The sequence below is a fragment of the Symphodus melops genome, assembly GCF_947650265.1.
Source record: "Symphodus melops genome assembly, chromosome: 1".
Taxonomy (NCBI): Eukaryota; Metazoa; Chordata; class Actinopteri; order Labriformes; family Labridae; genus Symphodus; species Symphodus melops.
Window position 1 is genome coordinate 23836121 of NC_136691.1, and position 14938 is coordinate 23851058.

The 14938-nt window shown below is 44.0% G+C and overlaps 1 protein-coding gene across 1 annotated transcript in view; it reads left to right on the plus strand.

Annotated features, from left to right (window-relative positions):
• The first annotated feature begins 2153 nt into the window (after nt 1-2153).
• enah (ENAH actin regulator) overlaps nt 2154-14938 on the plus strand; it is a 124954-nt gene continuing 112169 nt past the window's right edge. The window contains exons 1-2 of the mRNA XM_079339332.1: nt 2154-2308; nt 2552-2629. Coding sequence (XP_079195458.1) covers nt 2625-2629 — 5 coding nt within the window. The 5' untranslated portion in view covers nt 2154-2308; nt 2552-2624. The remainder of the gene's footprint in view (nt 2309-2551; nt 2630-14938) is intronic.

Here is a 14938-nt window from a genome sequence, read left to right on the forward strand (position 1 = left end):
GCACACCTCACCTCTTCTGAGAGGTTACCACACATAGAGTACATTCTGACGGATAACACAGGCAATCAAAGTTTCACATTTGACCCCCAAACAGAAGAAACAAACCCTCGACCAACTTACACGTTCACACAGGAGGAAGTCATACAGCCGGTGTCAGCTGACTGTGGCACAGAAGCTCCTGTGTCTTTTTTATGCAGGGGGGGATCAGACTGTGGAAATCAGGGAGACTGAGAAAGAGAGAGAGAGAGAATCAACATGTGATTAAGGAAGTCGCAGGTCAGACCTGCACACTGGCCACCCGCATGGAGGATTTTAGGCTCCGTACATGAGGCGCACACAGGATCGTTTGGGTATTATTGAAACTCCCCCGAAAACAAAAATATACCAAATTAATGATAAGGTGGATGTTCTGAACTCTTGTGAGGATCACTGGAGTCCATACTGGTGGAAGGAAGGTGTGGAGGAGGTGTGGCTAAACAGCAGTTTGTAAGGGCCACGCTGTGTGGACTTGGGAGAGACGCTGGTCTCCCTGTCGGGGGGGCGGATGTGGGTCTGTGATAGTTCATCGTCCTTTAACCTGAAGGTCCAGGGTTTGATCCCCAGCCTCTGCCTCTGCCCCGGGTAAAACACTTCAGCCCATGTTGGGGCTTCTGAGAATGAATGGATGAGTTACTTCTCTCTACACGGCGGACTCCACCATCAGTGAGTCCTCCAAAGACTAGAAAATATCTAAACAAGCTTAGGTCCATTTACATTATATTACCTTTCCTTATACCTTTATTTGTTGAATATTGTTTTGGATCTTCAGACTGTTTTAAAATGTCAAAGAAGAATAGACACACACACACACACACACACACACACACACACACACACACACACACACACAGCCTCTGGACATGAACTGATGGAGAGATGTCTGAGGTGGGGCTGAGGATGAGGGTTCGTTACCTTGCTCAAAGGGCCCTTTGGCAGTGCTCAGGCAGTGAACTGGCCCCTGTCGAGCTCCCTCTCAACCCTCTGACTTGACCTGCTGGTGACCCTCTGGTTCCAAGTCCTTACATGTGAGCGACTACCGTGACATATTGTAATCATGACACATCATCATGGTCTTCCTCACAGGTCTGTCTTCTTTTCTTTGTGCTGCAACAATCATGTTTATACTGATCATCATTATTATCTGAGCCGCGCTCACAAGAAGCTCAATGACCTCACACGCTCACCGGAGGCATGCCACACCTGGAGAAACATTTGGAGGGGGGTGCATACCATTTAGACTGAATTCATCTGAAATATTGAAGACCTTGAACCCCTTTTTACTGATCTCTGTGACGTGTGGAAAAATGAATTTTCATTGTATCCAAATAAACCGTACTTAGCTCCTAATTCAACAACTTTTATCCACATGACTTTTTCACCTGTTAAATTCAAATACAGATGATTAAACTGCACATGTTATAGATTACATTTCGCCTAACTGATAGAAGGTCTAAAAACTTGTTTATTGTTTTCTGTTATTTATGGCACAGGATGTTTTGTCAGAAATAATTTTCTGGGATATCAGAGAAAGCATTTCTACATCTGCACACTGAAATATATATTCTGTCCTCTTTGGGCTCAGCTCAACATCACAGGAGAGGAACAGAGCCAACACGGTTGTCAGGGGCAACTGGTACGTGCTACGTCCCCCAAGTTGCATAAATTGCTGCCTTCATGTGCCGTGGGAAATGCAAGCTTTACAGCCATCAGAGCGCATATCTAAAGAGTTTCTCTTTGAGTAGAATTTTAGGTGTGAGTTTCAGGAGAAAGGGAACACTAACTACATACATTACTTTCTTTTTACTTCTCAAATAAGTAGCCCGAATTAGTCTTACAGCCTTAAATAATGTCCCTCACAGTAAATGTAATTACACTGTTGCACGTTTGATACACTAACTATATCCACTTAAAGTAAAACAATAAAGTGTTCAACTAGCCATCTAGTTTACCGTGTGCATGTAAACTGGATCCAAGAGACTTGCTTTTTGTACCCCCAAAAAATCCAAGGACCAAAATGAGTCAATGTTCAACATTTAAATAAAAGATATGGCATTATTAACTTAGAAATTGTAGGCGTTGTTTTTTTTCCAGTATGTCAGTGAACGCAGCACGTGTTGCAGCCAGCAGGCAGCGGCAGCAGAGCGGTAACCGAGCGGCACAGCGCCGCATCACGCCGACCGAAGTGCGTCAAAAAAAGACCCAAGAAACGCGACTACTGCCCACTTTTCTCCCAAGTGACTCGTCGCGAAGCCGCGATGCATTAGATCATGTAGGGTTTGGTCGTTTCTTTTTTTTAAATCCACATTTTCTTTTTCTTTTCTTTTTTTTCTAATCTTTTTGTATTTTTTTACCGGAGTGCCTGAAAAACTGTGAAGCGTCTTGTCACGCCGCCGGATTCCCTTTCATCTATCCGCCTGTAGCTTTGAACCGAGCAGTGAACTTTTCTTTTTTTCTGTGTGTTTGTGTGCGCGTGTGTGTGTTTGTGTATGTGTGTGCCTGTGTGTGTGAAAAGTACAAGCCACCCGGTCCTCCGTCGTCGACACCCAAAGGAGTTAGTGATATATTTGGCCTGACAGCCTTTCGTCATGAGGTAAGAAGCTCCTGCTTGTCTTTTAATTCATGATGGAGAAGAGTGTTAACATGGTTAAAGTGTGCACGCGAAGCTCCAGGAGGAAAACTACAGCTGAGATGATACCTTCAAAACATGTTGCTTTCACATGTCACTGACAGCAGCACTGGTTTTAAATATGCTCCAGTGTTGGATATAACGTGTGTGTTATCAGAGGGCGCACACTGGCAGAGTGTGTGTTACATTTGAGGACGTGCACGGGTTGGGAATGGCTCTCTGCTGCACCACCCACACTGCAAAGAGGGATTATGTTTGAGCAGCACTGCTGATGGGTTTATTTAATGCCACATTGTGATTGTTTAACAGCTTGCGCACTTTTGTAAGCTGGGGGGGGCATGACAAATATAGCCGTGAATGTCCCCCCATGCAACGTCAAAACATAACGAGCATGCAAAGGAGAAGCCAGAGGAAGCCTGCTCACAGACACTTCATGATGGCACATGTCGCCCCCCCCCAAAAAAACCCATCTCATCAGGAGGTCAGATTGATTTTCTCACAGATGTTCTTCAAGGACCAAGAAACGATCCCAAGCTCAGTGAAGTAACGTAAGGGTCGATGTCTTCTCACAACCATGAAAACGACAAAATAGTTCATCAACTGTTCTTTCTTTTTATATTTTGGTTGTTTATCAAAAAGTTCAGGATGTAAAAGTGTTGAGAGTGTGAAGTTAGAGTTGATGTTTCAGTCATGTCTGATTAATCATGATGATGATGATCTCTGCCATCATTAGACATCGCTCAGAAGCGACCCCTCAGTGCGTCCAATGGGAGGACAGATCAGAGCCACAAGTTTACAGACCTTTAAAGACGAGTCACTTTGTTTCCAGCTGAAATGTGAGACATTTTTGTGAAGCCGTCGTCGTAGAGCTGCAGCTCCTGGACGAGCCGGAACTCTCCGGAAAGTCCTGTCGCGCCCTCAAAATCTCCTGATTTCTTCTTCCTCTTGTGCTGCTGGTCTTCTCCTTGTCAGCAGAAGAAACAAACGCACTGTGCTGCTTCCTGCTCTGCATCCTATCTTTGCTTTTCTAATCAACAGTATATTGTTACACTTCTTAAATCTTTGCAGCGTCGTTGTTTTCCTGCTCATGCATGGATCTCAGGAAATGCATGAAATAAAAAGATGTTGTGAAGCGTTTGATGGGGTCAGCCTGGTGCAGAGAGCCCCCCTCATGTAGATGTCCTTAAAAAGGCTGGAGGCTGCTGATAAAGCACAGAGCTGCAGCGTGATCTGCTCCGACATGTGGAACACAGCGCAGCACTTTTTGTCAGATCTCAACTTTGTTTGTGTGTGTGTGTGTGTGTGTGTGTGCCGCTCTGCTCCATGCAGTGAGAGGTCAAAGGTCAGATCAGCTTTTATGCTTTGCTCTTCTTCTTCCATGATCTAACTCTGCGTGTTCAGAGGGGAGGCGTGCAGCGTGGGTGCACGGGGCCGGCCCCCTTTAAGAAAGCCCCCTGATTGAATCCAGCTGTTGGACTCTCTCTGCAGGCCGGGCGGTGCTTAACAATAGCTCCGCTTGTTTTATAGAGCCGCTTGTTGTGTCCGAGTGTCCCACCATGGAAACACAGACTTCCACACTCCTCCTCCTCCTCCTCACCACTTTTTTTTAACTTTCTGTGACTTGTTTTGAACCTTCTCGTGCAGCACACACAGCTGTGGATGAGCAGTGAGTTTGAGCTGTGGCTCAGTGGTAGAGTTGGTCGGGGGTTCGATCTCCAGCTGTCTGATCTGATGTGTCCTCAGACAACACACTGAGCCCCACTTTGCTTCGTGTATGATGGACTCTTAGCACTGCAGCCTCTCAGAGAGCGAAGGTGGAGCCGTGAGCCGCTGTGTGGATGCGTCCAGCGACCTGCAGCCGGGACGTGGCTGCAGAACAGCTGCCAGCTGATCCACTGTTGTTTTTCAGCCCTCAAATGTGAAAAAAAAAAACAGAATCCCAAAAAGTTGACAACAGCAGTGCAGAGCCCGGCAGGCTTGTGTTTTGTCTCTCACATAGATGAAGAGCTCCACGGCGTGAAGGTCAAAGACGCCTGACGGGAGCACATTCCTCAACCATGAGGGCCACGATGCATTCGTAACGCCGGTCAGCTTGTTTTCTGTGTTATGTCACGCAGCACCCAGCGCTGATGTCAGCTTATCGCGGGTGGGTTGATAAGCAGCATCGTCATGGTGATGAGGCTGTGAAGCGTCATGGTAACGAGCCCTGACAGCTGCTGAAAGGGCTCCTGCCTCGCAGGCGCTGCAGGTTGACGCGGCAGGAGCTCTCTAAGTGCTGTGCAGGAAGTGGAGCTCGGAGTTGGAATGCAGCCACTGATGTTGTCCCGTCCTGATGAGGCATTAACGAGGTCAGCCCGAGGCTAATTAGAAATTAAAATAAATCGGTCCTGTTCATTGATTCAAATGAAGACACTAACTCAAGTCCCTCGTCGGGGTTTAAGTCTGGACTGAGAGCCGGACGCAAATAAATCAGAGAGATGGCTGGATCTTCTGCTCACTGTTACTGGCCTCTAACACGCCGGTTGTTGTTGAACTGCTGCTATTAAACCTCAGTTAAAGGGGACATATACCGAACCCTGTGCTCGACATGAAACATCAGTGTTTCTGAGCTTTGCTCCAAATATCAGATGAATCAAGCAGCAGAGGGGGTTTGTGAGCCTGTAGAAACCAGCTCTCTCTGAACGCTCCGTTTGGGTGTATGTGTCTCTTTAAATGCAATGACCCCCCCCCCCCCCCCCCCCTCAACAGAATCCAACTTGTGATGTCACAAACTAAGAACATTTGAAACAGAGTGTTGGGACTTAAGCAGGCCACAAACAAAGAACTGGATGGGTTTATTTCACATGCTGTGGGTCCGTAGACACTCAAGTTACCTAAAAAATGTAAGTGGATTCTTCATAATATGTCCCCTTTAAGCTTTTATTGCAATTTCCATTCAGATTATCGTTGCGTTAATGTGTGGAGCGGAGGAGTAGAAGTTATCAACGTTACTGAGACATTACTACTTCCTGTAAACATCATGTGAGCCATCGTCACTGAACCTGGCTGGAAACACCAGGTTCTATTGAAACATTGGAGCGTAGCCGTCTGTTCCTGCAGGGGCGTGGAGTCCCATGGATGGCGGCCTCGATGTCACAATAAGTCACATGGCGCCCACCTGTCAATCATGTCAGCTGTCCGCCTTATTGTGAATGAGAATTAAAATGATAAAACCTATCAGCCGTGCCTGTGCAGTGCGCGCCAACCGAGACACGAGCTGATCACACCTGCCGTAAACATGTTCATGTCTGCTGTAAAAACAGGCTTTTTGAATGGGTGTGTATGTGACTTCCTGTGCTGCTGCAGCCAGCCTCTAGTGGACACTCCAGGAACTGCAGGATTTAACACTTCAGTGCCGGCTTCTTTTCCCCTGCTTGGAATAAATGTGTCCTCTGCAGGATCGTGAGCTAGCTTAGAAGTTGTTATATAGCTTCAACTTTTTAATCATACCTGTCGTATGAACGGAGAGACGACGACACCCCGAGCTGCGTTCAGACCTTCAACGTGATCAGTCGTGAAACTCATGCTCATGAACTCACTAAGGATGGATTCATGAACCACTCATTAAGTTTGTAAATCTCTGATATTGGTTTTTGCGTCATTGTCGGCGTCTTAATGCAGACTAATCCTGATTTCCCTTCATGCCATGCTGCTAATCCATGCACAGTCATTGATGTGACGTTGTATTACGCTGATGCCAGAGATGTGACCATAAGCTTGAATTATTCATATCCAAATGTCAACATGAAGTCATTAAAAGGGCCTAATCAGCTGGAAGTTTCAGCTGACCTGAGCGGTTGAGTAATCCCATCCAATCGGTGTGTTTCCCTGCGACCTGACGTGTGCCGGCTCCTCGGCTCCTCGGCTGCTAACAGGACTTCTGAAATGTTAACTTCATCAAAACAAACGACAGGACAATGAATTATTTGTGCCCTGCTGCTTTCCTTTGAAGTTTTTGATTGAGACTGGCTTCCTGCCACCATCTGCTCGAATCACTCCTCATCTCTCGTTCGCCCTTTCTCTCCTCCCTCTCCTCCAATCCATCCTTAATCTCACTAGCCCCTCGAGCCGCTCCGAAAAGAGCCGCTTTACAGGCTTTTCTCTGCCAGCTCTTCCTTTTAATTATTATTCCATCCTGTGTTGTGTTTCAGCGGTCTGCTGACTGACTGTCAGCTCAAGGAGGAAATGAGCCATAGTCTCCGACAGAGAGGTAACTCTATCTGCATTCATGCTGAGTCACTCATTATAGGACAGCAGGAAGGTGGGCTGGACCACTCTCATCCTATCTCAGTGTTAGCATCAGTCAGCTGCTTCAGTTCGTTCAGTTAGACGCTCCACACTGTAGACTGTTTGTGTTGTTAATTTCAACACACTCGGACACCCGCCGGAGAGGATGGAGAAGGTTTGTGTTCTAACAGGTGTGATGTAGTTTGAGAGGATGGAGAAGGTTTGTGTTCTAACAGGTGTGATGTAGTTTGAGAGGATGGAGAAGGTTTGTGTTCTAACAGGTGTGATGTAGTTTGAGAGGATGGAGAAGGTTTGTGTTCTAACAGGTGTGATGTAGTTTGAGAGGATGGAGAAGGTTTGTGTTCTAACAGGTGTGATGTAGTTTGAAAGGATGGAGAAGGTTTGTGTTCTAACAGGTGTGATGTAGTTTGAAAGGATGGAGAAGGTTTGTGTTCTAACAGGTGTGATGTAGTTTGAAAGGATGGAGAAGGTTTGTGTTCTAACAGGTGTGATGTAGTTTGAGAGGATGGAGAAGGTTTGTGTTCTAACAGGTGTGATGTAGTTTGAGAGGATGGAGAAGGTTTGTGTTCTAACAGGTGTGATGTAGTTTGAGAGGATGGAGAAGGTTTGTGTTCTAACAGGTGTGATGTAGTTTGAGAGGATGGAGAAGGTTTGTGTTATTGACAGTTTACAGAGCTGATAGGGTGATAATTATCCTGAATGTTTTTAGATGTTGCTGATTTAGCACATTGGGAGCGTGGACTCATCCCAGGACCTGAGTCTATTGATCTGAACTGATCTGAGATCTGATTGGACACCAGCAGGAGAAATGACAGATGCACGGCCTGTATTGATGACATGTGATTGATCTCTTCACTCTGACTCACATAGAACTCTATCGCCACCTACAGGCGGAACAGATGACACAGGAAAGACAGTCTGACAGGATCACTGTTGTTTGTTTTCACACTCAGAGTGACCGGCCGGGCCGAGCGTGCTGCAACACAACCAGCCACAGGAAGTCAGGATGTCACACTCTGTGCTCAAACCAGCAGCCCTACTACCATAAACACACTTCAGTTGTTATCTCAAGGCTCCCATCTCCCATCATGCCCCGTGGTCACATGCTCACCTCTTTGGTCACGGTGAATGACCCTGGTGTTTAACTTTCTGTCGTCTCCTGCATGAAGACAGAGCTCATCACAGAGTTCTACACTGTCAAACAGATGTTACTAATGAGTGACTAATGAGCAGTGTGTTCTGTGCTCATTGTAAATAAATGAGGCCACACACACACACACACACCGTCTCAACGTCATGAAAACCATCAGGGAGGAATCTTATCAAACATCCTCAGTGTTTACCAGCACAGATCTGACTGTACCAAACCAAACACTGAACGCATCATCACTAAGGCCTACAGCCTTGAATCAGGCCACGTCCCCTGGTCATTGAAGGGGCGCCTAAAATCAAACGAGTAGCACCCTTTAATCCTGTCCTCTCCTCTCAACTTTGAGAAGCGTCCGTTTGGAGGTTGACAGGTGTGATACCAGCAGCACGTGTGTGTGATATGCTGCGACTCATTTCCTGTTTGTCCTCGTGTCACTCCCATCCTCGATCAGAGCGGGTCGCTGTGATCAGCTGACACATCTGGCCAACCTTCTGTCTTACACGCTGTAGGCTCACAATCAGTGAATAGGACTCACTGTGGCTTCAATGGGAATGACCTCATCTGCAGTCATTTAGTGGAGTGATAAAGGAGGCTCTTGTTTTTGCTTCATGCTTACACTGCAGTGACTGCTTTGTGTGGGTCATACACTGAGTCTGTCCAGCTGAAGAGTGTTTGCAGAACTCTAAATATTTCCGTGTGTGTGTGTGTGTGTGTGTGTGTGTGTCTGTCTGTCTGTCTGACGGGGGGTTGTGTGTTTAACCCTGGAGCTTGTATGCTCCTCACTGTCCTGTGGGTTTAGAGAGCTCCTGACTGTGGACAAGAAGGTGGAGCGCTGTGAAGCCACAGTTTGGAGAGTGCAGGGTTAAACATCAGTCAGTGATGACGTGGCCTCCCCTCTCATCTTCAAACCCTAAATGGAGCTTGAGCTTGTATCGTTCTTTTCTAGTCTTCTGACTGCTCAAAGCTCTTTTACTCTGCAGGTCACACACTGATGGTAGAGGCTGCAGAGTAAAGAGTCCATCAGTATTGAATAAGGCTGAACGATTTGATCGAAATCTCAATTTCAAAAAACGCGATCACGTGATTGTCAAAGCCGCGGTTTTTGGCAGTGCTTCTCCTGACTGACCCAGGAGCTGTTGTGTCAATTTACACACGCCGTCTATTCTGCCCCTGTGTGACTTCTTTAGCCTGATACACAGCTCGACAGATAGCTAACAGTTTTCCTCCAATAAAGAAGCTGAAGTTTCTTTGTCCAGTCTTTAATAAAGGAAGCTGTAAAACTAAACAGACACCAAAACAGAAGTTATTCATCTCATAATATGCCAAACAACCGAAAAGTCAGCTAGCTTGATGCTAACGTCTATGGTAGCAGCAGCATGGCAGGCACTGATGTTTCACCTTTCCCAAAGAAATCTGTAAAGCCGCCTGATATAACAACTGCCGTAACAACATGGACTTTGTGGCCATTGACAAAAAAAAAAAGGGCCCGGGCCTTAAGTGTGCTAATTGTGTTGCTTTACTTGATGGCTCTCACTACTACGCAAATGTTTGGGAGTTGGACGGCTGCTCGTAAACGCTCAACCTCACTTGGCGGTGTGCCAAAGACGCTTGCTGCTCCCCTGGACTCGTGGAGCCAGTACATAATCTACTCTAACGTGCTGGACGGTGGACAAGCCGTTTGCAAGGATGACCACCGTGGTCAGCCACGGGCACGGAGAGTGGCTCGTCACGCAGCAGTTCAACGGGAAAATGCGACGATTCTTTGCATGATGTTACTACTATGCGGAGATGTTCATGCAAACCCTGGCCCTATGGTTTCAAGACATTCACCGCAGCTGAATACATCCTCGGCAACACCAGTGACCCCCATGCTACAAGGTAACATCCAAGCATGCTGTGCGTCTAAAAACGCTGAACTCGGCTCGCTGAAGGCTTTTGTCACCTCCAAACAACGAAACACAAAACTTTTTCAAACAGTCAATCATGCATCGGTACTATGGAATCCCAAAACAAAACCAAAAGGAATATTTGGCGGACATATAAACATACGCAGTGTGATTTCAAAGACGGAACAGTTAGAACATTTACTTTTGGACTCAAATCTTGATTACCTGTGTCTTACAGAGACTTGGTTAACATCCACGACCCCTTTATCCGTGTTTACAATTCCAGGATACAACGTTTACAGACGGGACAGAGGGAAGGGGAAAGGAGGCGGAGTTTTAATCTACGTAAAAGACAGCATCGATAGTCGTCAAATCGACATTCCAGTACAAACTTTGGAGTGTGTCGGTGTTACTTTAACCCTTTCAGCACAAATGTCATTCTTTTTACTTGCTGTATATCGACCACCAAATGCAACAAATGAATTTTATTCTGGTTTAACTGAAATACTCAAAAAATGTGAAAGTAAAGAAACTCTTCTAATGGGTGATCTGAATATAAACTGGCTTGATAAAACAAGAAGGAAAAAACTTAAGGATATTACAAACTCTGTACAAATGACTCAAATGATAAACAAGCCAACTAGACTAACAAAGAACACTCAAACCTTGATTGATCTAATATTTACAAATAAACCAGACAGGGTTACCAAAACATACAACTTAATAACAGGTTTGTCAGATCACAACCTGACTCTAGTTGCTAGAAAAATAAATAAATCTAGGTATAGGGACAAACAGCAAATAAGCAGTCAAAATAAAATTCTTTACATTCCCAAGAGAAATCAAATTGCACTGACAAATGATTTAAATGAAGTAGATTGGGACTGCAAAGTTGACAGTAAAGGCTGTGAGTACACATGTAGTAATATTACTTTAACTTTACAGGAGACTATAAACAAATATACAGAATTAAAAAGAAATAAAACTTATAAAAAGAAACTGCCCTGGTTTGGCATCCCTCTTTGGGATCTAATGAAGCAGAGAGATCTGGCACTTAAGACCTTTCTTAAATCAAAATTGACCACTGACCATTATACATATAAAAGTCTAAGGAACAAGGTTACCACACAGCTTAGAAAAGCTAAGGCAAACTTTTATTTAAATCTGATTAAAGATGCAAAAGGCAATAGCAAACTTCTTTGGAAAAGTATGGATAAATTACTTGGAAAAGATAAAACAAATTGTGACCATGTACAACTTAAAATAAATGGAATTATTCAAAATGATAATACAGAGTTGGCAACCCATTTTAATGATTATTTTTTAAATTCTGTGCGGGATCTGGCAGATAAGTTCCCGAAACCAAATTGTGTAAGAAACTTTAATTGTGAAGAGTCATTTTTTAAATTATCTAATGTAGATGAAGGCGTAGTTTTAAAAGACATATCACACTTAAATAATAGTAAATCTAAAGATATTTTTGCTATTGATACAGTTTTTTTAAAAGAGCACAAAGAAATTTTAACTCCAGTATTAACTAAAGTCATAAATCAGTCTATAAATGAGAGTATCTTCCCCACAGCTTTGAAAACTGCTATAGTAAAGCCCATACACAAGTCAGGAGACAAGCTCCGGGTCTCTAACTATCGACCTATAAGCATCCTTCCCACTATCTCCAAAGTCTTTGAAAAAGTAGTTGCAACGCAGCTTGTGGAACATCTTGATGACAATGCTGCATTACACCCTCTCCAGTTTGGTTTCAGAAAACAATACTCAACGGAGACTGCTTGCTGCTATTTAATAGAGGACATCAAATCCAGTCTGGATGGTGGAGGAGTTGTAGGGGCGGTCTTTCTTGACTTGCGTAAGGCCTTTGATACAGTAAACCATGAATTACTGATAAATAAGTTAAGACATTTCTCTATTAGCACAAGTACAATACATTGGTTTCAGTCTTTTCTCAGTGCAAGGCAGCAGTGTGTATCAGTAAACAATGTATTTTCACCCCTACAAGCAGGCTCTATGGGTGTGCCGCAGGGCTCTATATTAGGGCCGTTGCTGTTTTCTCTTTATATTAATGATTTTCCAACTGTGTGTATTAATGCTAAAATGATAATGTACGCTGATGACACAGTGGTGTATATTCATGGTAAAACTGTGAAGGATGTTGCCCAAAAGTTAACCGAAGAAATGAAAAACATTTCCATTTGGTTGAAAAACTCTAACTTAACTTTGAATGTTGACAAAACAGTTTCTATGTTTTTCACAAACCGTCGTTCACGATGTGAAACTGAACCAAAAGTCAGAATTGAAGGTCAGGAAATTTTAAATGTAGATCAAATTAAATATTTAGGAGTCATTCTTGACCCAAACTTAAATTTCAAAAAACATGTTAAAAAGTTAGCCAATACATTGAAATTTAACATGGCAAATTTTAGATATATTAGGAACTCTCTCACTCTAGATGCCTCTAATTTATATTTAAATGCGATGATTATGCCGCACTTTCGTTACTGTATTACGAGTTGGTCACAGGCATGTAAAACAGCACTAAGGCCCCTGGAATCATTATACAAAAGCTCTCTTAAGGTCCATGACAAGAAATCGCGGCTATATCACCACTGTCATATTCTTAAAAAATATAGTTTGTTAAGTTTTGAAAATATAATCATATACTCAAATATTTGCCTGCTGTTCAAGATAGTTAATGGTATGGTAGCTCCTCCGTTAAAAAGGTTTATCTCACTCAGCTCAGAAATCACATCTCGAACCACTCGGTCGACGGTTCGAGGCCAGTGTAGGATTCCTCAGTGTAAAACAGCATTCGGCAGCTCAGCTTTCTCCAGTGTGGCCATCAGAGAGTGGAATAAGTTGCCAACAGAGCTGACCACATGTGCACATTTTAACACTTTTTCACACCAGGCCAAAAAATGGCTTCTTTTAAAACAAGCCTGCTCCCACAATGTAATGTAATTAGTTTGTATGTGAAAGTTAGTACCTCTTTTTATCTACTATGTTTTTAGTGTGTATGTGATAGTTTTAAATGCAATGTAATCCTTTGTAGTGTACATACTCTGTAGGTTAACAACAGCCTGCCCAGGGACTGCAGGTGGAAATTAGCACAAGTGCTACAACCTGGTACAATGCATCTCTCCTTTCTAAGGTTAATGTATATTGTACGCTGCCCCTGTTCAAATAAATAAATAAATAAAAAAATAAAAAAAATATGAGATTTTGAATAGGAATGTAAGAGGTTAGCATCGCAAATGTATCAATTGTTGTAACCTTATTAAACATACTCAAAATAAGCAATGCAAGACCTGAACATGAAATGTCGCTCACAGGCAAATGTTTCAGCCGTATAGATAGAAGAAAATATGGAGACATTGTTGGCTTCTCTTGTTGCATAACTTCTGTGAACTAAGTCACCTACGGCAACCCCAAAGGCCCAAAATATACCAACACTTATGACCAGATTTCTGTCAAACTGACACTAAAAACAAGAACATCACACCGTCTGTGTGTTTCTTCTTAATAAATAAATCTGAAATCAATTCTTAACTTTAGTTTTCATTCTATTAATTTAGAGTTCTGGCATTTAAAGTTTTAACTGGTATGATGTCATTTCCTGTCACGTTATGTTACTGTACATTGAGAACATTGCACAAGCTTGATTTGAAGAAAATCGTGATAAAAATCGAAATCGCAATTTCTGCCAGAAAAATTGCAATTCAACCTTTTCCTAAAATCGTTCAGCCTTAGTATTAACTCATCCATTCACGCTCAGCAGGAGGAGAGATCACGGATCAGCAGGAGAGACTCGAGGTTCAGAGTCTTTCTCTGGGATGCATCTGACATATGGCTGCAGGAGCTGGGGATCGAACCCCCAACCTTTAAGGTTATGAGGCGACTGACTCGACCATCTGTGCGTCAGCGTGTGCTGTCTTTTATTTTCAGGATGAAGACACAAAGCCAGCCCGCTGAGATGAACATTGACATTGCACGAGTTTCTGTGTTGGTGTTTTTATCGCGTGTGTGTTAGTGTGACGAGGCTGGACTGCATGGCAGCTGTCTAAAGTGTCATTATCATCATATTCATCCACATGATGAGCCACATGAAGTGGTTTGACAGCACCATCATTTCCAGTCTTACCTGCTGACGAGAAGGCCTTTCAGAGCGCACAGAGGTTCAAGGGTTCAAGGTTTTCTTTATTGTCAATTCCAAAATATGTCAGACATACAGTGAAATCGAAATTACGTTTCCCCCCTCCCCACGGTGCAATGTAGATAAAAAAGGGTACGGTAAATAAAATAAAACAAGGTAAAAAAGATAAATAATATTTACATTAATAAACCTAAATGTGCAAAAAGTACAAAGTTAAATAAAATGTATAAAACAAGATTATAAGAAAGGTGAAACTTGTGCATGCGTGCAATGTGCAATAAGTGACCAGGGTTCTGTTTCAATGTTCAAACAGGAGGAGGTTCCAATGTTCAGTGTTCATGGGGGCAGAGGGGAAGGAAGGGAGGGAAGAGAGTTCAGCTTCCTGACAGCTTGGTGGAAGAAGCTGTTTCTCAGTCTGGTAGAGCCGGCCCACAGGCTGCGGTACCGTCTCCCCGATGGCAGGAGGCTGAAGAGGCTGTGTGAGGGGTGGGTGGGGTCACTCACAATGCGGGTTGCTTTGCGGGTGAGGCGGGTGCCGTAGAGGTCCAGAAGAGAGGGGAGCGGGACACCGATGATCCGTTCAGCCCCTTCACTGTGCGCTGCAGGGTCTTGTGGTTGGCAGCAGTGCAGCTCCCAAGCCACACAGTGATGCAGCTGGATGCTCTCGATGGTGCCTCTGTAGAAGGAGCACATGATGGGTCGGGATGCTCGTGCTCTCTTCAGCTTACGGAGGAAGTAGAGGCGCTGCTGGGACTTCTTGGCCAGTGATGTGGTGTTGTCTGTCC